Consider the following 21,284-nt stretch of genomic DNA (forward strand, 5'->3'; position numbering starts at 1 on the left):
ACAGGTAGACCTCGATTTACAACAGTTCATTTAGTGACCATTCAAAGTTACAACGATACTGAAAAAATGACTTATGATTGTTTTTCACAGTTATGACCTTTGCAGCATTTCTCCATTATCATTTATTTTTTATTTTATTTATTTTTATTTGATTTGATTTGATTTGTCAATTGCTTACAAGATAAAAGGCATAGGTATAAACATGAGTAAGAATACAGGAAATAGGTACGAATAAATGGGGACAATAGGACAGGGACGGGAGGGAGGCACAATGGTACACTTATGTGTGATCAAAATTAAGATGCGATCAACATTCTGATGCTTGGCAACTGGTTCATCATACTTATGACCTTTGCAGCACCCCAGGGTCACGTGATCACTTTTTGCGACCTTCTGACTAGCAAAGTCAAGGGGAAGCCAGATTCACTTAACGACTGGGTTACTCTCTTACAAATGGCAGTGATTTGTAAGGAGTGACTCAAAAACTGTGGCAAGAAATCTTGTAAAATGGGGCAAAACTCACCTAACAAATTCTCACTTAACAACATACATTTTGGGCTTAATTGTGGTCGGAAATTGAGGACTGCCTGCACAGTTCCAGTTAGAAATAAGGCATTTCTTGATAATGGGGGGCTGATCACGGTTTTGAACAGCGTCAAGCTTTCACACGCTGACACATTTGGAAACAATGGAATCAGTCAATACTGGACGGATAATGCAAAGGCTATTTTCAACCACAGGAGGAAGAACCAATATGTTATAGGGGAAAACAGACCCGGGTTAAATTAGCCACATGGTTTGATTGGATAGTCACTAATAATAGTTAAATATTATTAAAATATCCTTTAGGGTATGCAAATGATACACCTACCCAGTAATTAAAACAGAAAACATAAGCATGGAAACCCTTCTTGGTCTTCCAAAAGATGGATGTGTTAGTAAATTGGCCTTATGGTTTGATTGGACAGCCGCTAGTAATAGTTCATTAGAACTACCATTATAACTATTTAATCTTTCCACTGATTTCTATAGACAGGCAAACTTCTACTCCCAGAATATGTTTTCCCCTTACTGTGGAGAACAATGAATCGATAACAATAACCTGAAAACTAGCAGAAGCCTGTGGGTAAAGGCAACCAATCAAAGCAAAACACCTTCGGCCCTTTAAGATGGGTGGACTCCAGCTCTCAGAATTCCTCAGCCAGCATACCGAAGAATTCTGGGAGTTGAAGTCCACTCATTTTAAAATGCCCAAGTTTGAAATAAAAAAACAAACAACTGAGAGGAAGCCAGACGGGAATGTCCACGACAGCGGAGCAACTGAGGGTTGATAACATCAGAGGGTTCCAAGTATTCTTTTTCATCAAATTTAGAAAAATACAGGCGGCTTTTAAAAAAAATAAGCCACGCTTCACAGCTCGCGTTACCTACTCTTCTCTTTCCTTGCTCTACCCAGAGGTGACGTCACGTCCTCTGACACGTGGCTTTGCATGTTGTAAAGTGGGCTTCCGCCGTTGCGATTGGCCGCCTGGTGGATCTGCAGACCTTTCTCTCTTCGTTCTTGCGGGGCAGCTGGAGCGCCGGTGCGTGTCGGACCTCTGGCTTCCTTTTGTAAGGAGAATCTGTTGGGAAACTTTGGGAGGACCTGAGTTTATCGTATCGGCGGGAGACGGGAAATAATCCACAACGGGATGTGTGTTAATAGAATAGAATAAAATTCTTTATTGGCCAAGTGTGGTTGGACACACAAGGAATTTATCTTGGTGCAAATGCTCTCAGTGTACATAAAAGAAAAGATACATTCGTCAAGAGTCAAAAATCATGAGGTACAACACTTAATGATAGTCATAGGGTAAAATAAGCAATCAAATCATACTAGGAAACAGTCAATAGATCGTAAGGATACAAGCGACAAGGTTACAGTCATACAGTCATAAGTGGGAGGTGGTGGGTGAAAGGAAGGATGGGAGGGTTAATAGCAATAGTAATGCAGACTTAGTAAATAGTTTGACAGTGTTGAGGGAATTATTTGTTTAGCAGAATCAGTGTGTTATTAAGTCTTGACTCCTGATGACTGCCTGGACTAATCCCTGCAGTTTTCTTGGTTAAGTTTTCAGAAGTGGCTTGTCCTAGACCTAAGAGAGAGAGAGTGGCTCAAGGTCACTCAGCTGTCTTTACACCTAAGGCTTAGTACACCTTAGCTTAGTAATCTTTTCATACTTTGCTTTAGTAATCGATCACTTGGGATCTTTCTTAACACAGCTCTAGTGAAATTCTGTGTCCAAATTCAGTCCAGCTGACAGGTCAGTGGAGCAGAGGAAGGAGGCAGGGTGAGGTGTCCAAGGGAACAGTCACAGCATACTAGGATGTTATCTCCTAGTAGTTCATACTAAGATTTCCTGTGCTTTACCTATTTCTTTGGGGCTTTGCTAAACCTATCTCTATTTTGGGATAGAGTTTTACACTTGTTTACTTGTTCTAGAAGGGGAAACTGATTGTCTGTTTCACTACAGTTTCCAGGTATTCCAGCTCCTTAGTTGATTAATTATGTATCAAGTCTTGGCAACAATATAGGTAGCTTTTCTCTGTGATGTAACCTGTAACCTGTAATCTGTAACCTGGCCTGTCAGTGATCCACGAGTAATGGACTGCTAACAGTAACTGGCTGTGACCAGCAAATATTCCTTAGAGCTGGCTGGAGAATTCTGGGAGTTGAAGTCCACAAGTCTTAAAGTTGCCAAGTTTGGGGACCTCTGCCTTAGAGTATGCAAATGTTACCCCTACCCAGTAATTAAAACAGTAGAAAACGTAAGTATGGAAATCTTTCTTGGCCTTCCAAAAGAGGGATGTGTTAGTGTATAGGTCAAGGGTCTTCAAACTTGGCAAGAAAGAAGACACAGAGTATTTTCGAACATGGGACTTGTTTTACAAATGGTTGGATTGTAGAGGTAAAAATTAGGAGTGGGAAAAGTATTATTACATATAAATAAAATGATCCAGAGAATACACTGTTCACTAAGTACCTATGTGTGTAATGTGAAAATATATAAATAAACTGTCAAAAAAAGAAAATTGCAGCATCTGATTTCATCATCATCAAGTTCATGAATGAGGCACTGTTGATTTTTATATGTATAATATGAAGGAAAGACCATATATATATATTTTTTCTTAAGTTTTCGCGGGTACTTACATGTATGGTATTCAGCTTTGTTCGGGTATTTTCCCACGTCATTATAGTTGTGCTTTTAAAGTTGTTGCAACATTTCGGCAGAATCTCATCTGCCATCATCAGGCTTCTGTATTGTGTTCGTCTCTGTGTGTGTGTGTGTGTGTGTGTGTGTGTGTATAATTAATACACACACACACATACACACAAACAGTGCTGAAAGAAGAGTTAAAAAGCCCTTATTTAAAATTAGAGCAGCTATGACACATTTTTTATGCTTTTGGTGGACTGGAAATAAAGACTATAGTTTCTGTAGGAAGATGTTTCTTAAAAATGATCAGTTGGGCATCTCTGTGCTACTGTTAGCTTGTGAGGGAGAGCCCTGATTTGTAAAACCATCTTGATTACTATATGTTCTTGCCATGGTCCATTGTTGCTTTGATGTCTGTGATCTGCTCTACATTTATATATCCCATATATGCTTTGGGGCTGCTGAAGTATTATTTTCTCTCCAAGTTTCTTATAGACTCCCTAGCTGTGGCTAGTTAGAAGATTAATCCCTCCTGGGGAAGATCATGTCTGAACTTCAATGCTTTTTTCCCTTCTTCTAAGGTCCAAAACCATGCCTGCCGGTGTAAGTTGGCCCAAATACTTGAAAATCCTCACTGCAGCTTTCTTGTCCATGCTTGCCGGTGCACAAACTGTCCACAAATTTTACAGACCTGACCTCGTAAGTACCTTTCCCCACCCCTTGATTTCTGTCTTGTCTTCTGCTTCAGAAAGAGAGCCTTATTAGAGATAACATACAATTGGGGTTTTCTTCTACCCCTTAGGATACATCGCATAGCTCTTTGGTGATTGCCTTCTATCACCTGCAAATCTTGTCTTTTGCATAGATGAGAGCTCTGTTCTTCTCCCTAGAACTCTCTCCAGACTTTTTTTTAATTTAAATTTTTAAAAATGACACACTTTTTTAAAAACTCAGAACTTGGAAATGTATCTCATCATTTAATTGAAGTTACTTATGTGTTATTTGACAATATACGCTGTACCTTTCGCTGGGAGATCAAAGCAGTACAACCGGGGACTGCCACCATTTTATCCATAGAACAACTCTATGAAGCAGTTGATTGGGAATGCAAAACCGGCCCTAAGCACTAGACTTGGCAAATATGGCTGTAAAACATGGGTGTCATACTTGATTTCACTGAGGGCCGCATCAGGGTTGTGCTTGACTTCGGTGTGTGTGTGTGTGTCCGGAGTGGGCATGGCCAGCTCAATGTCACTCATGTTGGGGTCACCTGTGGACCAAGAGCTCTGACAGCGAAACTGGGCTTCTGAGCTCTGTGTTTGGTTGCAACAGCCTCCTGAAACTCTCTGCCAGTGAAAATGGAGCTCAAGAGGGCCGCCTGCAGCCTTCACATCTCCATTTTCGACTGTGAAAATGGACCTCCATTTTCACTGGCAGAGGCACCGCGGGCCGGTCCTTCGTGGTTTTGAGGGCAGCCCCTCAGGCCAGATTTAAGCAGGCTGGTCCCAGCCTCCAGGCCTTGAGTTTGACAACCCTGCTGTAAAATCTAGAAATAGTTATTTATAAATAAGTTTAAATAAATTAATGTTTTTTTTTAATAAATAAAAACATTGGTAGCTTGGATTTTTTTCAATTCAGAAGTTGACAGCGTATTAAAGATGCCTGGCATGCTCCATTTTCTCTATGTATGAGATGCACCAAAAAGCGTTTAAGGGGTCACAGTTGAGGTAATTTTTCACTTTCAGTTCAAGTTGCTTCTGGGAGTTAGTCGTTGAACATAGAATAATAAAGTTGGAAGGGACCTTGGAGGTCATCTAACCCACTACTTTAGCAGGAGATCCTATATCATTTCAGACAAATGGTTGTCCAGTCTCTTTTTGAAAGCCTTCAGTGATGGAGCACCCACAACCTCTGAAGGCAAGCTATTCCATTGGATGATTGCTATCACTGTTAGGAAATTTCTCCTTAGTTTTAGGTTGCGTCGCCCCTAATTCTTTTCATTAGCCTAGACATACCCAATTCCTGTAATAGTTCTTTGTATATTTTAGCCTCAAGCCCCTAATCATTTTTGTTGCTCTTCTCTGCTCTCTTTCCAGAGTGTCAATATTATTTTTGCATTGTGGTGACCAGAACTAGATGCAGTATTCCAAGTGTGGTCTAAGGATTTGTAAAGCGGTACTAGAACTTCATGTGGTCTTGATTCCATCCCTCTTAATGCAACCTTAATGTGTTGGCTTGGTTGGTTGCTGCCGCACTGTTGGCTCATATTTTAAGAGATTGTCCACTAGGATTTCAAGATCCCTCTCGTAGTTACTGCTATTAAGACAAGTTTCACTTAGTTTATACAGTTGGGTTTTTTAACCTAAGTGTAAAACCTTACTTTTATCTGTGGTGAATTTCATTTTGTTAGATATGGCTTAGGGCCTAAGTCTGTAAAGATCTTTTTGGATCTTGAGCTTATCTTTTGGCATGTTGGCTATTCCTGCCAGCTTTGTGTCATCTGCAATTTGATGACTTCCCCTTCATCAATCCCCTTGTCTAGATTGTTTATGAAAATATTGAAGAGTACTGGGCCTAAAACGGAACCTTGGGGTATCCTACGGCTTCCTTCCATCCATGTGAATGTAGTTCCATTGAGCAATAGACATTGAGTATGATTTGTCAGCCAGATAAAAACCCACTTGGTGGTGGTACTGTCATAGTCTGAGAATGAATAATCTATCTGTAAGTTTCTAGTAATATATTTATATTTCTAAATATAAACTGGAATTCTAAAATGTGTGTATTGACATGAACATTTGATGGATTTGCTTTTGGATATTATTTATTTCGTAGACACCAGATATTCCTCCAGAAGCTGGAGAGCTCAGAACACAAACACCAAGTCTAAAAAATACGAATGAGCCAGTTCAACCTTTACAACCACGATCATGAAAGAATCAGTGTTGCATCCTTCATAAAGTGTTCCTTATGAGCATTTATAATCTGAATACGTACAACTGGGAAATCATGAATGTTTTAAAAGGACTTTTGTATTTGTATTGTTTTCTTGAGTCCAAGAATGCCTCTCCTACGGTCTGTTTTTTCCCTCCTCCCCTACAAAGGTGACCTCCTGCTCAGCCATTGCTTGTTTCCGTATCTACCTGCAACCTTTACTTCATTACAATTGCTCTCAACGTGGCAAATCTATGTCAGTTTTTTCCCTAAACATTCTTTGCAGGGTGTAATACATTTTGGAGAATGCTGGGATATATCTGTATAATTAGTTCAATTACCATTTAAAAGCAAATGTTTGGAAACATGTTTTGCTGTATGCCAATTAAACAAAGGTATCTATTTGAAGATTAAGTTTCTCCCATACTATTGTACTGTAATATGGTTTCCTGCAAAGCAAGCATATGTCAATAACTTTGCAATTTTATTTCAGTGATATTTGTTCCTATTTTGCATTTTCACAATGAACTTCTGATATTAAATGCAATGTTTAAATATAGTTTCTGTAAATGTCAATTCATTTCTAGACATAATTCACTGTATTCCTTTTGGCTGGAAACTAATAACTGTAATCAGTACACCTGGTGGATGCTAGGCTGGGGAAAGCTGGTCTATTTATTTCGAAGATTTGATTCAGAGTGTCAGCATTAAGTGCAAAAGGGCACCGACTCTTCCAATCTATTCAAAAATACAATCTGGTGTATTTAATGGAAGCATTTTAATGTAAAGATATGACTCAATTTTCTGTGTATCTTACACTACAGTTATTAGAACTACTTAGTAGACAATACAGGTAGTCCTCAACTTAAAACAGGTCATTTAACTGATCGTTCAGTTACAACAGCACTGAAAAAAGTGACTTTTCAGTTACCACCTTTGCAGCATCCCCATGTCATGTCATCAAAATTCAGACAGTTGGCAACTGACTCATATTTATTAAAGTTGCAATGTCCCATGGGCACGTGATCACTTTTGTGAACTTCTGACAGTCATTGGGGACGCCAGAACTGCAATGATTCACTTAACAGAAAGGTGGTAAAATGGAGCAAATTTCACTTGTCTCACTTGTCTACATAAATTTTGGGCTCAACTGTGGACATTGAGGACTACTTGTATAAGGTAGTTTCCCCTGCACATGGGTGCTAGTCATTTCCGGCTTTAGGGTGCGGTGCTCATCTCAAGTTTCTAAGCTGAAGAGACAGTGCTGTCCAAAGAAGTCTCCATGGTCATGTGGCCAGCATGGCTAAACAAGTAATCATTTATACGTTCTTCATATATTTTTATATTTTATAGGGAATATATTTTTAGAAGTATTTTGATTCCACGTGAGTGAAATCCTCCATTCAGTGTAGGTGTAAATAACGTGTTCTAAAATGTGGGGAAAACAAAATTTAACATTGGAAACTATAGAATCTAGGAATGAAATTCAAACATTTACTTGATAGAACTGCAGCAACTCCTTGTATTAACACTGTTCAAGTTATCAAATTTTATTACTGTTTAAGTCAACTCAAGATTATGTTCCATTCACAGAAAAGCATTGAAAAAGGTAACAGAAACACCATAATACAAGTAGAAGTTACTGTTCACGAGGAAGCATGAGAAAGAACATAAAACATGCCTATTATGGCATGCAATGACTTCAGTTAGTACTGTACTCTTCTGTAAAGGTGCACATAGTTTTATGGCCTTAGGCTTCTTTTTGAAAATGACCAAGTTTCCATTTCTCACTTATTTCATTTTAAATATCACATGTAATCAATTTGGCTGAGGTGTAATTGGCTTAAAATTATCCAATCTGCATGGTAAAGATCTGTCAAAATTCAAGTCCATTTAGCTCTCAGGATGTGATAGATGCAATCAGCAGGATGAGCTAAAGGCTCATTATCCACTCCTTGTATAAAAATAGATGCTAGCCAGCTTGATAGGAGTCATTTTTAAATATCTAATGGCTTGCTTTATTTTAAAGCATCTCTGCAGGGTAATAACGCCTGCCTTCCCTCCAGCAAAATGTAACCTAAAGTATGTTCTCTTCTGTCATCATGGAGGGAATATATTACAATGGTTCACAAAACAAAGCTTAAATGGTATTTTACTAACTCCAATGTATTTAAGACTTGTTCAGAGGAAACTAGGATAAATAGCTGCAAAAGACCCCCTAAGCTTTGCCAACCAGCTGAAAAATAAGAGTCCATTAAGCAGTAGCCTGCCATAACAGGCTAAGATTCTGCTACAAATTTTAGTAGGATAGGAAACAATTGACAGATATCAGCTCTAGTGTGACTTTCAGAAAATAATTCCTGTCCTAAGTGTTTTCTTTTCCAATGTTTTTGTTACAGAAGAATATCACTGCCAAATTGAGTCTATACAGGCTTTCTTTACATCCCAAACTAGTAAATAAGCACTTCAATGCCCCATACAACTGGTGTGAACATTTTAATTTTGTACACATGACAAGATTTTACACCAAGCAGTCAGTTAAATAGTACAAATTTACATTGTGAGGAATGTTTAAAAAATGCAACTTAAAAAAATTCTTCTGCCCAAAACCCTACACCTCCCCCCAACATTTTACAGTGAAAAAACAAATTCAGTTCACATTCCTGCTTCATCCAAAACACAGGATAGTATTTGAGAGTGCATTTTACAATTCATCTTTTACATCTGTGGACTCCTGCAAGAAACAAAGCATAGATTAAGTTGAATCTTGTAGATGTGCAGAATCCCCAATAAATCACTTAGATTGTCCACTTTTTTTTGTTCAGCATGATTTAAAAATGGCAAATATCTCCTGCCTGTTCTCACTGTGGCTTCTTCATCAGACAGGAAGTTTACAGCTTCCATGTTTTGAGGGAAGGAGGGTGACAGTGATCCAGCAAGTGCAAGTTTATTATGACACTGTTAAAAAGTCTAGCCACACGTGGTAAAATCAAGTCAACACAAGGTCCAGAATGTTAGTGCTGGTGGTAAATACTATAATGCTTATATCCAAAACTTATGTCAGCTGAGACAAATTATAGATAGAAAAGATGGTACTGTCAACTAAAAAGATACTCCTTTGGTCTTTTTAGCTGCCAGAAAAAGGGAGTGGGGGAAAACAAGGCATTCCTTAAATTATCTAATCACCCCGGTAGCCCAAAGTTGTCGTAGCATAAGGTTATTGGAGAGCATGATAGATGACTCTTGGAGATGGATGTGTCCCATTGGAGAAGTCACATCTAGTGGGTGGGGGGAAGACCAGGGTCAAGGGAGAAATGTATGATGTAATTTAATATCAGCCGCATCCAGCTTATGCCAACATGGCCACTCCTAATAAAGCAATTTACTTTTCTGAGATGCGGCTAGAGACTTTTGATTTGAATGAGGGTGGATTTGTTGGAGCCCTGACAGGTACCTTATGATACACCTGTTATCCCCCCCCCCAATTTTTTCAAACCACACTAACCGTTTTCTCTGTTTCACTGTCTTCAGTATCTTCTTCAGCTTCAATTTCCTCTTCTGGTTCTACTCCTTCAGCAGCTTCATCCGGTTCTTCAGGCTCATCTTCTACCTTTTAGAAATATTTAGCAAGGCAAAACTTTATATACCACTATATTTCACACACACACACACACACACACACACACACACACAGAAATCCTTATCAATACAAAGTATGTTTTAGATATCACTACACAACAAATAGGGTCATTGTTTCAAATATATTTACCAGATTCCTCAATGCCTTCAATAATGGCAGAGCATAATAGCCATTGCTAAGCAAGGCAGTTAAACTGTGTCTGATTTTACGACCTTTTTTTGCCATTGCTATATGACCTTGATTGGCTTAACAACCATGACAAAAGTGTCATAAAATGAGGCACAACTCATTTAACTTCCTTGCTTAGCAAAGGACATTTTGTTCCATTGTGGTTGTAAGTATCAAGGACTACCTATAAAAGAGAATAGGAATGACAAGCAGACATTTCTGAATCAGAAGTGTTAACCCAGAAAAAGAAAATGGTCCCAAGAATTATCCTGGCACTTTCAACTCAAAATGTAAGTCATGAGTCTACCTCCTGCATGTATTACACTGATTTTCACAAACCTTTTCCTCTGGGTCAATGTTCAAACTCAGGCGAAGCATTCGTTCTATTCTTTCTCCATATTCCTTTGTATCTGGCAGCAGATAACCTGATCTTAGGGTAGCAGTTTCAAGCAGAACCACAGCAAGATCCGCAACTACTTGATCATCTTCATTTTCCTGACACCCCCCAAAAAACAAACAAAACACCACAGATTATTATAGAAATTGTTTAGGAATTTCCAGTTTGAGACTTATCAAATCTCATAAGCTGCAGTATTATTTTTTTGCATTTCTTGTCCAAAATTTTAGTAGTACAAAACTACATTAGATGCATCTGTAACTTTTAACATTCTTACCTGAACACGCCTGAGCATGTCTTTTATGAGAGGATGTTTAGGATTAATTTCAAATATTTTCTTTTGGCTTGCATAGTAACTAAAAAGAGATGACAATTTTAAGGGCAATTAGGTACACTCTACTATCATGTTATAAGTTCTAGAAATAAACTAGGCAATTTTACTTAATGCTATTATACTAAAGAATAAGTAATTTAAATGAATGCCGAACTATAGTTTACAGAAAGACAAACGAATTGTTTGTATTATTTAATGTAAAATTAGGCACATTAAATGAGACCACCTATAGATCCATGCAAATATTCAGATTACATCACTTACAAACAGACAGAGATAATAGAATTCCCAGTTTTTCCTAGGAGAATTTTTAGTGCAGATTATTGGAAGGGACAGGAAGAAACATTACGTTGAAATATAAAAAGTTGGGAATCCTCACTGATCTATCCACATGCACTTAAACAGCATGGATCATCCACTGTGCATACGTTTATTAATTAAGGCTTAAGTGACCAACTTCCTATGCTGTGTTGCATCAAAACCAAACAAATTACATTAGGATCCAAATGAGGCCCAGAAATAATTGTATAAATTATATATTACTTGGTAGCGATATCTTTTCCAGTCTGGTAAGCCTGAGCCTTCATGATTCTTTCCATGTTGCCAGACCATCCATATTGACTAGCTACAAGAGCACACGGTGACTGGGTTAATCGCTGAGATAATACTGCTTTTTCAATCTAAACAGAAAGAAAAAGTAGTGTAAATACAAATATAGCACAGAACGCATTTTTGGAATAATACCAAATTCTAAAATACGTACTTTATCCTTTAAAGCTTTATCTTTCATCCAAGTTAACAGGGGTTCATACTCTTTTTCTAAAGCCTCACGAGTTTCCTTTGACTTTTCACTTTCATCAAACTTCACTCCTTCTTTAGCAACATTCTGAAACCTTTTGTTGTCAAACTCTGGGAGAGCCTGAATGCAATATTCATCCACTGGTTCTGTCAAATATATAACTTCATAACCTTTCTTTAGAAGCCGTTCCACAAAAGGTGAAGATTCAGCCTACAAGATAAATTCAAAACATTTAGTATGCCATAATGCTGTAAAATTTTAGATGGAAACAATGCATTTTCCACTGCAAATCATATTTATTGAACAAATTACTTTTTACCTCTTTTCTACTTGAACCAGCCATGAAATAGATTTTATCTTGCTTCTCTTTCATTCTTTCTACATACTCATCTAGACTAGTAACGTTGCTTTCATGGTGAGAAGTCTGGAAACGAAGAAGTTTAGCTAGACGAGTCCGATTTGAATGATCTTCAATCACTCCAAGTTTGATATTTGTGCCAAATTCTTTCCAGAATGTGTCATTATATTTTTCTTCAGCAATCTTTTTGATCATATCAAGTGTCTTCCGGACAAGTTTCTTTCTGATTACCTAAAAATTCAGAAAAAGATATGTAAGAAAACATGATTAATCTTTTGATCCCAGTTTAAATTAATACCATTTTACAATCTGAGCAACTTCTAGATATACTGACTTCAATTCACGGTATAGCTAGATGAGAATTGCTGAGAATTCTAGGAGTTGAAATCAACTCTTCTTCCCTTTTGTGGGCAATATTGCAGGTGAATCTGAGAAAACTAAAACCATATAACCTGTTGGGCTTAGTTCCTATCATAATGTTGGCTCCTATGTACACTCATCCTCCTGTTAACAGATGCCTTTAATATCTTGACTGTGCCCAGCAACCAGAAGAATCCCTATTCCCCTAGCTATCACGGCATGAGTGGGAAGAGATGACACACTGCGATGGTATTACATACGACATAACTCATGTACACTTTTCAGATATTACATTTATTGAATTTATATGCTGCCCATCTCACAATTGAGCAACCCAATTTAAATATATAGTTTGTATTGATCATGATCTTTCATTTTGGTATCAAAGCTGTTATGAACACTGTTGCATTCTCTTCTTAAATTAGTTGAGAATAAAGTGATTCTCATCCTGTTCTTTAGCATGACAAATGTATAAATAAAAGAACATCCAGTTTGGCTTAGTGATTAAAATACCAGTCTAGAAACCAGGAACCGAGTTCTAATCCTGACTTGAACATGGAAGCCAGCAAGGTGAGCCATTCATTCTGAGCCCAACACACCCTCACAGGGTCATTGTTGTGGGGTAAATAGGATGAGGAACTATTATGTTCGTTGCCTTGAGATATTTATAGATAAAATCCATTCTAGTACATGGTCTTTTACCATTGTTGTTCTTTAGCCCACATGTAGAGTAACTGAATCTACTAGCAAGGACTGATGCTAACTGGGTTTGAAAGATTTCACTACCATCCTTGAGTTAAGTAGGAAGTAGAGAATATAAAAACAGGCCTAGATACTGTCCTGAAGACTAGTCAGAAGCTACAGTAGTAATTGACGTACCTTTAGTAGTTTGTGCTGCTGGAGGGTCTCACGAGACACATTTAAAGGAAGATCATCTGAATCTACCTAAATTTAGAAAAGGAACATTTACAGAAGTTTAGCCCCCCCAAAATTAAAATAATACATTTTTAAATGGCTAGTGCATATTATCCTTAAAATACTTACAACACCCTTGACAAAGTTAAGGTATTTGGGCATCATATCATGGAAGTCATCTGTGATGAATACTCTTCGGACATACAGCTGGAAAATAAAATTTTAACCGATTAATTTTTGCAACTATATCTGCAACTTCTCTTGCTTTTTAAAAAGTTGGATCTTATTTTTACCTTTATAAAGTCACTTTTTTTTGATCCATATTCATCAAATAAGCCACGTGGAGCTGTACTGGGAACAAATAAGATGGACTTGAATGTCACTTCTCCTTCAGCAGTAAAGTGAATGTAAGTCATTGGATCATCAGTTTCCTGGGGAAAAAAAACCAAACCCTAAGTCCTCATTTCCATAAAGATTGAAAATAAATGCATTACAAAGATAAGTGGATATTTTACTCATGGTATGGAGAGGAATATTTTTGTTCTTGTTCCACATATGAGAAATGCACTAGTACAGGACAAAGCAAGCTCAGAACAGAGCTGTTTATATTTGTTCCAATTCTTTCCCCCATACCTGGTACTAAGGATTTTGATAGACATGATCTTAGATCAATCTCAAGCTATAAAGGTAAACCTACCTTAGAAAATGTTTTGTAGAAAGCTTTGTATTCATCTTCTTCCACTTCTTTAGAGGGCCTCTGCCAAATTGGTTTTATGTCATTCATAAGCTCCCAATCCCAGACTGTTTTCTGAACCTGCAAGCATTTCCAAATTCATTCATTTACTCTCTAATAAAACCAAACCATCAGTTTTTGACAAACTGATAAAATCTAAAAAAGCTATAATCTTAATTTGAATAATTTTAAATGTTAGAAATCTTACTGGTTTAGTTTTGGGTTTTTTCTCTTCCTCCTCCTCCACAGCAGCTTCATCATCCATCTCATCTTTGTCTTTTACATCCTCATCTTCAAGAGGCTCTTCTACAGTCTCAGTCTACAGAAATATTGCATATTAATTCAAGTAATTTTTCAAACATGTTCTCATAAGCAATTAGGATACATAACAATTAATATAAGCAATTAAGCAATTAATATAAACTTCATTTGTCTGAAATAGTATAGGGTTTTCTGCTTGAGCAGTTGGACAAGAAGACCTTCAGGGTCCTTTCCAACTATTATTCTGTTCTGTTCTAAACTTGTACTTTAAGCAAGCATAGTCAAAAACACTTGAGATATTCTAGGTAAATGTCATGTCAATTCATTTAAGATTGATGTAGGTTTTTAATGTAGTTTTTATACAGTATTTGCTAAACTAACAGTGCTGCATTTTCAAGAAATCATAATTTTTAACACCACACTGGTAACTGACATCGCTTCAAAATGCAACTAAAAACAGGTGGGTATATGATTTTGAGTTCCAATCTATTCATATTTTAGATCATGAAAAATCCTTACAAATTCCTGAAATTTCATTTATTTAACTAGAGCCCTATTTTTTCCTATCAAAGTTGCCTAATTCGTTTTTCCTTGTGCCAAGTTTGGAGAATAATCCATTCTTTATAAATTTCATCTCTGAAAACCGATTTTCATGACTAATATATCTTCCACTTTAAACATTATGCAGATTTGCCGTATTACAAAATATGTACCTTGCTACTCCATACATAAATAGGGAAGTTTATGAACTGGGAATACTTCGTGACCAGGTTTTTAACTGTATCTAGTTCAAGATAATCTGAAGCTTCTTCTTTTAAAACAAGGCTACAAAAAACAAAAACAAAAAGCAATTCAGTGCTGTATTAACTCAAAACTATTAACCTTACAAAAAAGTTACCAAAAGAAAAGTGCAACAATGCAAATTATATTTTACATAGAACTGATTAAGTTTTACTGCTAAAATATTTCAAACAAAGGGAGCTTTGATATTTCATATATTGTCTGTTCCTTTTATCAAATGTAGTTTCATTTGGTGACAGTAGCACTAACTTTTGTAATACTTTGATACAGATAACAATGGTATGCTTGCTGTATAATATTGAACAAGAAATTTTACCATCAGAGAAGTTCAGGTTTTAAAAACAACTGCTAGCCTACTTTTTGGTCACAATCAAATCCTTCCTTTCCATGGAAGATAATGAAATTCACATAGTTAAAAAAATGCAATAAACAAACAAACAAAAAATAAATAATGGTAATTAAATTCAAAGCCTCCAATAAAGAAAGCTGGTCTTTATCACTAAATCTCATTACCATGTATAACATAACTCCAGGTTGAGCATACAAAAAAAAAAAAAATACTTACCAGAACTAAAGTTTAAAAGGAAATATATTTAACTGAGATTTTATAAAACTACTTTATAAAAAATGGATTCCATCACATATAAAAAATTATCATGCATCAATCAGAGGAAAATAGCAATCTATTATCACTGTAGTATACTATATAAAATAAAATAGGAATTGCGATACTAGATATAACTGTGGTAGATACAGCTAAAAATATCACCCTAGTTGAGGGATCTTTAAAACCAATTTTAAGTATTATGCAGCACTGAATCTTCCATTAGAAATTTTCAGTACCTTTCTTTGCAGATTTCATCAAAAAAATTCATTTAATAAAAGCCAAATATGTATTTTTATTAATACATAAAATATTAATACGTTATAAAACTTACGTTATAGTAGTGCCTCGTCCCAAGGTATCACCCCGAGGATCTTCAATTACAGAGAACTCATTTGAATCAGATTCCCAGATGTGTTGACTGTCATCATTATGCTTTGAGGTAACAATAACCTTATCTGCCACAAGGAAGGCAGAATAGAAGCCAACACCAAACTGACCAATCAATTCAGAAGTTGACTGGTTTTCTTCCTGCATTTCAGTTATTTTATTTAGAAATTCACTTGTACCAGATTTAGCAATGGTACCCAAATTTTTGATTAGCTCATCTTTAGTCATGCCAATTCCAGTGTCTGTAACATGAAGCATATTCTTCTCTTTATCACACTGTAAAACAAAAGTAACTAGTTGGATATGAATTTAACATGCCTGCTGTTTAAATTGCCAATTTAATAGACATAATAGACAATTTAATAATGCTGTACTATATGTTAAATTGGTGATCTATAATGAACTATAATGATAGACCTGTCCTAAAGAAGCTGTTATAGAATAAACTGAAGAAAAAAGGGCAGTCTGTTAAATGAATCTGATGCAAGTTTCCTCTCACCTATCCTTTTCTATAGTCAATCCCTTCCAAAAAATGTGAAAAAGCCACTTGAATCTCTGCATTAACTACTCCAAGTTATATAAAAGATGTATTTAAAATAGAAGCTGAAATAATTTAAAGAAACATTAAGGGAGATCAGTAGCATCTTACCTTAATTTTTACTGTGAGTTCCTCATTACCAGAAAGAGCATTTTCATCAGTCAATGACATTAACCGTATTTTGTCTAGAGCATCAGATGCATTTGAAATCAATTCCCTAAGGAAAATCTGTAAGAAATTTTAGCGTAGTCAGACAAAAGCACAGAAAAATTTGTACCAAAACTTTTACAAAGGTATATTAAGGCTTACCTCTTTATTTTTATACAGCGAATTGATAATAAGTTTCATCATCCTGTTTACTTCAGCCTGGAAGGCAAACTTTTCTGATTTTTCCCTAAGTTGTTTTATTTGTGATGCATTTAAACCATCCAATTGAATAGATTCCTCTTCCCTGTGGAGAACAAAAATCCACTTCTGTTATTATTCCTTTATTTTTCAGTAATGCTGGCAAAATAAGAATTTGTTCTAGACTCATGTTTTTGTTACAACTCCAGGTGAAGTCAAATACTGGCCTGCAGAAGGATTCTCCTGCTGTATGCTAAGTTTACATTTTCTTTAAACTAAAACTCCTTCCCCTTTTTTCTCTCTTTGTAGTGTTTTACACATTCTACATACTACATTTCAACCTTCTGGGGTAGCTAACACAATATACTTATTATAAACTAGTGTAGCAGGATGGAGTATTCTGTTTTATAATTAATTTCCATGCAACTATTCCAACAATTATATCTACTGCTAAGTTATAATAAATCTCCTGCACTTTCTTAATTGGAAATTCATTAAGATAATGCAAGTAGTATGTGCAATAGTAAAAGCACATAATCCTTCTTGATGAATTGGCCAAATTAATGAGAAACAGAAATATTTTTCATTTAACAAGAAACAATTGCCTTCCTGAAGACTATACAAATTAATTATCAAAATTCTTGCAAAGAATTTGGTTGCATATCCCTCACAATCAAGTTTTTCAAGCACAAAAGCAAACTATTCTGATATCAAAACTATTGTCTATCTGTGAAAATACATAAAACAAAACCATGTCAATCTTCATCATAGCATCAATTTCAGCCATTTATCTTAACCTTTTCTTGCAGCTTAAAAAATTTCAAGGACTTCCATTTCATTTTTCAAACTAATTTTTCCATAATGCACTCTGAATGCAACTATATACTTAGGTTTTCATGCAAGATTTCCTGTATTAAACTTATTTCAGGGGGCAATATTCTTTTGGAGAAATAAGCATCCTTGTTAAAAGATTTAATAGTAAGTTTAACAAAACACCTATCCTCCCAAATACATAATGCCTTACAAAAATGTTTACAAGTTGTTTCATGACTTTGAGAACAATTAGTCCAATTTTCCAAAGCAAAACTGGCAAATGTTTTCTTACACCAGCATTAGAATCTTAATATAAGTCACCAATATCCCACTAGATCAAAGTATTAGACCCGGATGGCAGGCATCCCAATTTAGAGGTGTGTCTCATTTTAATCAGTAAGTGGGGCATGTGTTTGAAGTATGAATTATAAAGCCTGGTTTAAGCATTTTAAAAAGCAAACCTCTGAACAGCTTCATCATCTGTCCGAGATCCTTCTCTGCTTTTACCCAAGTCATCTTCGACAGTACCATCCACATCAGGTTCATCAGCCTGGGCAGAGGCTGTAAAAATGATAATTTTGACAAGTTAGCTCCACAACACCTTTCAAAGTAAAACTGCCAATCCATGCATACATCCAGCATGGAGGATCTAGAATGCTTCAACAAGAAAGTGCAAAAAGAAAAAAAAAGTTGCAGTTCACTTTTCCCATCGGAAAGGTGCTGAAAATTAGAATGGGGAGCCAAGCCAGCAATGTCATTTGTAGGATCATAGACAACTGGGCTCCTACTCATTCAATATTAAATCGTATTTCATAGCAGACATTATGGTGAGACAAGGGGGGGAAATGTGAAAGCCCCCTGGAAAGATTAAGCACCCTTTCAAACTCTTGCGAATAAGCAGTAGACTTTTACTGCTAAAAAGTAGACTTTTAAACAGTACTCCCAGGGTAGAAGGGTAGTCCCTTTTCTTAGCACAATAAAGGACTGGGAAGCGTTAATTACATCATGTGCCAAATTGGACCTAAACAAATCCTTGATACCTTCAATAAGAGATTGGACTGCCATTTGTGAGAAATGGTGTTAGGGTCTCCCGCTTGGGCGGGGGTTGGACTAGATGGTCCCTATAAGGTCCCTTCCAACTCTGTTTAAATCCAACCAGCATAAATCATAAATCTGACACCAGCGTCTCTTCCTGGAACCATTTGGCTCTCTTCCATCTCTGGCCAAACTCCCACAAACGGAAAGCGGCCTTGCTGGGCTTGAAAAGTTTAGAGCGCTTTGAAATTCAACCTGTTCAACCCGTTACGTTCAGTTCAAAGGGTTTTCACGAATGTTCCAGGAGTTCAAAGGGTTTTCATTAATGTTCTTCCAGGAGCCCCTCAAGCTATCGGTCCGCCCCTTCAGTGCCTCCGCTTTCTTCCCTACCCCGACAGGCAGCACATCTGCGCCTCCGGGACGTCCATTTAAAAACCCCGCACCCCACAAACCGGGGCCAAATTCTAAGGGCGACTCCAATTGAACTACCACGGAGCCACAAATCTCCTCGGGCCGAAGAAGCGCCTCAGTTTTACAATCTTCCCCCGCCCGCCCCCCGCCATTTTAAGTTCCTTGTCCCAGAGGAGAAGAGGCACCAAAGAAAAATACCCAACCCCCCCTCCCTCGGCGACCGAGGCAGTCACGCCAAAAGCCGTACAAGGGCGGCAGGAGAACCGGCTGAGGTAAAAAGTTGAGGGGAAGACACGATTCTTTTTTTTTTTCCCTCCACCACACAGGGAATATTCCAGAAGCCGCCCCCCATGCGCACTCACCAGCCAGCAGGAGGCATAAAAGGCCAAGTCCCCACAGTTTCTTCATCTCAATGGTGGCCGGGACGGAGATTGATACAGCTTCGTACCGCCCTTCTACGAGCCTCCAAGGGCAATTGATTAAGCGAAACCACTACTCTCCCCTCCCTCGCGGGAGAACCTGCGCGGGTTTTAACAGTTGAGCCACACGAAACGAGGCCAGCCCGACCCCCAAGCTTATCACTACCACACGCAGGGGGCGGGGGCGAAAAGCCTCTCGGCTTTGCCAATCGGAGCGCACCACGCCAAACACAGAGCCAATAGCAAGAGCGGAAGGGGTAGGTGGAGCTAACTTCCTACCAATCGTTGTCTTCCAGGTGAAGTTTCCCGGCCTCAAAGCGTGGCTGGGTACCATTGGTTGTTGCTATGGTCGATGGCCAACCACGGTTAAAGGCGGGAGTAGTAGGCCTTGGTTTGACTGTTTTCCATTCATTTTTTTCAAAATGTATCTCTTGCATTATATTGCCAACAGCACTTGATATTAAGTGTGAGGCTGTGCCTCATTTAAAGAAAAATAAGGCACGCATGTTCCACTTCTCCCAGAACTTGCCAGAGAGTTAGCCCCCCCAAAAAAACCCATCCCGTTTCCATAACGACATTAATTTCCGTTTTTTAAAATACTCCACAGAAAATAGAAGCGATGACAGTATAGAGTGGGGAGAAATTAGCAAAATCATTTTTATTTCACGCATTTTTTCTGACTTTCTGGATGGTGACCCAATGGACAAAGCTACATTTTAAGAATTATTTCTTATAAGGAATTCTGCAACTTTTCCCAGCTTGCCATGCTCTTCGCGTCATAAACCCTCGCGTCGTGCATGGGCGCTCCTGGATGACGTCATGTTGCTTTGCATGTTGGAAACCCGCCTTCGTGTGTTGCCTGATGGGAATTGCAGTATCTTCGTGTTAGAAGTGGTTTACTACTGTCTTTATGCAGATTGGCGGGGTGATTGGAGTTGTAGGCAATATAAAACACATCAGGTGGGCTGATCCGAAAAATTATTTATGAAGGAATGAACAAACTAAGGTGTTGGGCTATGAACTGATTATTTTTATAACTATAAAACTTACCTGAATACAATACACGAGCACACAATAGATACAAACTCGGTAAACCGCAGCAAACTCGATTGCAAGAAATACGACTTCAACAACAGAGTGGTCAATGCTTGGATTACCCTACCTGACTGTGGTTTCTTCCACTAACCCCAAACACTTTCACCTCAGACTGTTTACTGTTTACCTCTCCCCATTCCTAAGAGGTCTGTAAGGGGCGTGCGTAAGCGCACCAACGTGCCTACCATCCCTATCTTAATGTTCCCTTTTATTCGTATCTGCTTCCACGTATTAATAATCATGTTTATACTTATATATATTATCAAATGCATGCTTGACAAAATAAATTTAAAAAATAGCCCTTTGAAGTGGTTTCCAAATAATGTAAGTACTTATAAATAAAAAGACAATAAATATTGTTTAAATACTTGTCAAACCTGTAGGTTCTGTCCTGCAGTGATAATCGTCCTGCTGGAGAAAAGTTTAGAAGAGAATAGGTGAATTGGGGTGGTTGTTGCCTTCATGCTAACAAACACTTTTGAACTTTATTTATTTATTTTAGTTTGTCAAGCATATATGAGAAAACAAGTATAAGTAAGAACTTAACATATAAACATATCAGTATAAACAGGTATAAGTATATACATAATAAATAAGTACGAATAAATGGGAACAGGGATGGTAGGCACCTAGTGCACTTATGCACGCTCCCTTACAGACCTCTTAGGAATGAAGTGAGGTCCACGGTAGACAGTTAAGGTTAAAGTTTTGGGGTTTTGAGGATGTAACAACAG

General features: G+C 37.4%; 2 protein-coding genes across 2 annotated transcripts; one reads left to right on the top strand and one right to left on the bottom strand.

The window, feature by feature from the left end:
* The first annotated feature begins 1,282 nt into the window (after positions 1-1,282).
* UQCC6 (ubiquinol-cytochrome c reductase complex assembly factor 6) lies at positions 1,283-6,693 on the top strand. The gene is made up of 3 exons (XM_087968427.1): positions 1,283-1,583; positions 3,782-3,899; positions 6,036-6,693. Exons 1-3 carry the CDS (start codon positions 1,300-1,302, stop codon positions 6,132-6,134), a joined length of 501 nt encoding a protein of 166 aa, XP_087824553.1. The 5' UTR covers positions 1,283-1,299; the 3' UTR covers positions 6,135-6,693.
* Positions 6,694-8,613: 1,920 nt separating this feature from the next.
* On the bottom strand, positions 8,614-19,586 carry HSP90B1 (heat shock protein 90 beta family member 1). Its single transcript, XM_026695010.2, has 18 exons — positions 19,399-19,586; positions 18,052-18,151; positions 16,742-16,883; positions 16,544-16,660; positions 15,839-16,170; positions 14,813-14,924; positions 14,047-14,157; positions 13,803-13,919; positions 13,399-13,536; positions 13,235-13,312; positions 13,070-13,135; positions 11,792-12,061; positions 11,437-11,682; positions 11,217-11,353; positions 10,617-10,695; positions 10,282-10,437; positions 9,640-9,744; positions 8,614-8,868 (listed from the first exon to the last, which is right to left on the bottom strand). The coding sequence occupies exons 1-18, from the start codon at positions 19,442-19,444 to the stop codon at positions 8,839-8,841; spliced, it is 2,382 nt and encodes a 793-aa protein (XP_026550795.1). The 5' UTR covers positions 19,445-19,586; the 3' UTR covers positions 8,614-8,838.
* Positions 19,587-21,284: the final 1,698 nt, after the last annotated feature.

The sequence above is a fragment of the Notechis scutatus genome, chromosome 6 (assembly GCF_049901735.1).
Source record: "Notechis scutatus isolate UNSWTSFEM ecotype Mainland chromosome 6, rNotScu1.2, whole genome shotgun sequence".
Lineage (NCBI taxonomy): Eukaryota > Metazoa > Chordata > Lepidosauria > Squamata > Elapidae > Notechis > Notechis scutatus.

Bases quoted from the DNA above. Each gene is read 5' to 3' on its own strand.
- UQCC6 (XM_087968427.1), top strand. From the start codon at position 1,300: ATGTCCACGACAGCGGAGCAACTGAGGGTTGATAACATCAGAGGGTTC. The intron at 1,584-3,781 runs GTGCGTGTCGGA...CCTTCTTCTAAG, and splicing joins GCGGGGCAGCTGGAGCGCCG to GTCCAAAACCATGCCTGCCG. The intron at 3,900-6,035 runs GTAAGTACCTTT...TTTATTTCGTAG, and splicing joins AATTTTACAGACCTGACCTC to ACACCAGATATTCCTCCAGA.
- HSP90B1 (XM_026695010.2), bottom strand. From the start codon at position 19,444: ATGAAGAAACTGTGGGGACTTGGCCTTTTATGCCTCCTGCTGGCTG. The intron at 16,171-16,543 runs GTAAGATGCTAC...TTTGTTTTACAG, and splicing joins AACTCACAGTAAAAATTAAG to TGTGATAAAGAGAAGAATAT. The intron at 14,158-14,812 runs GTACATATTTTG...ATATTTCTGTAG, and splicing joins TTTATGTATGGAGTAGCAAG to ACTGAGACTGTAGAAGAGCC.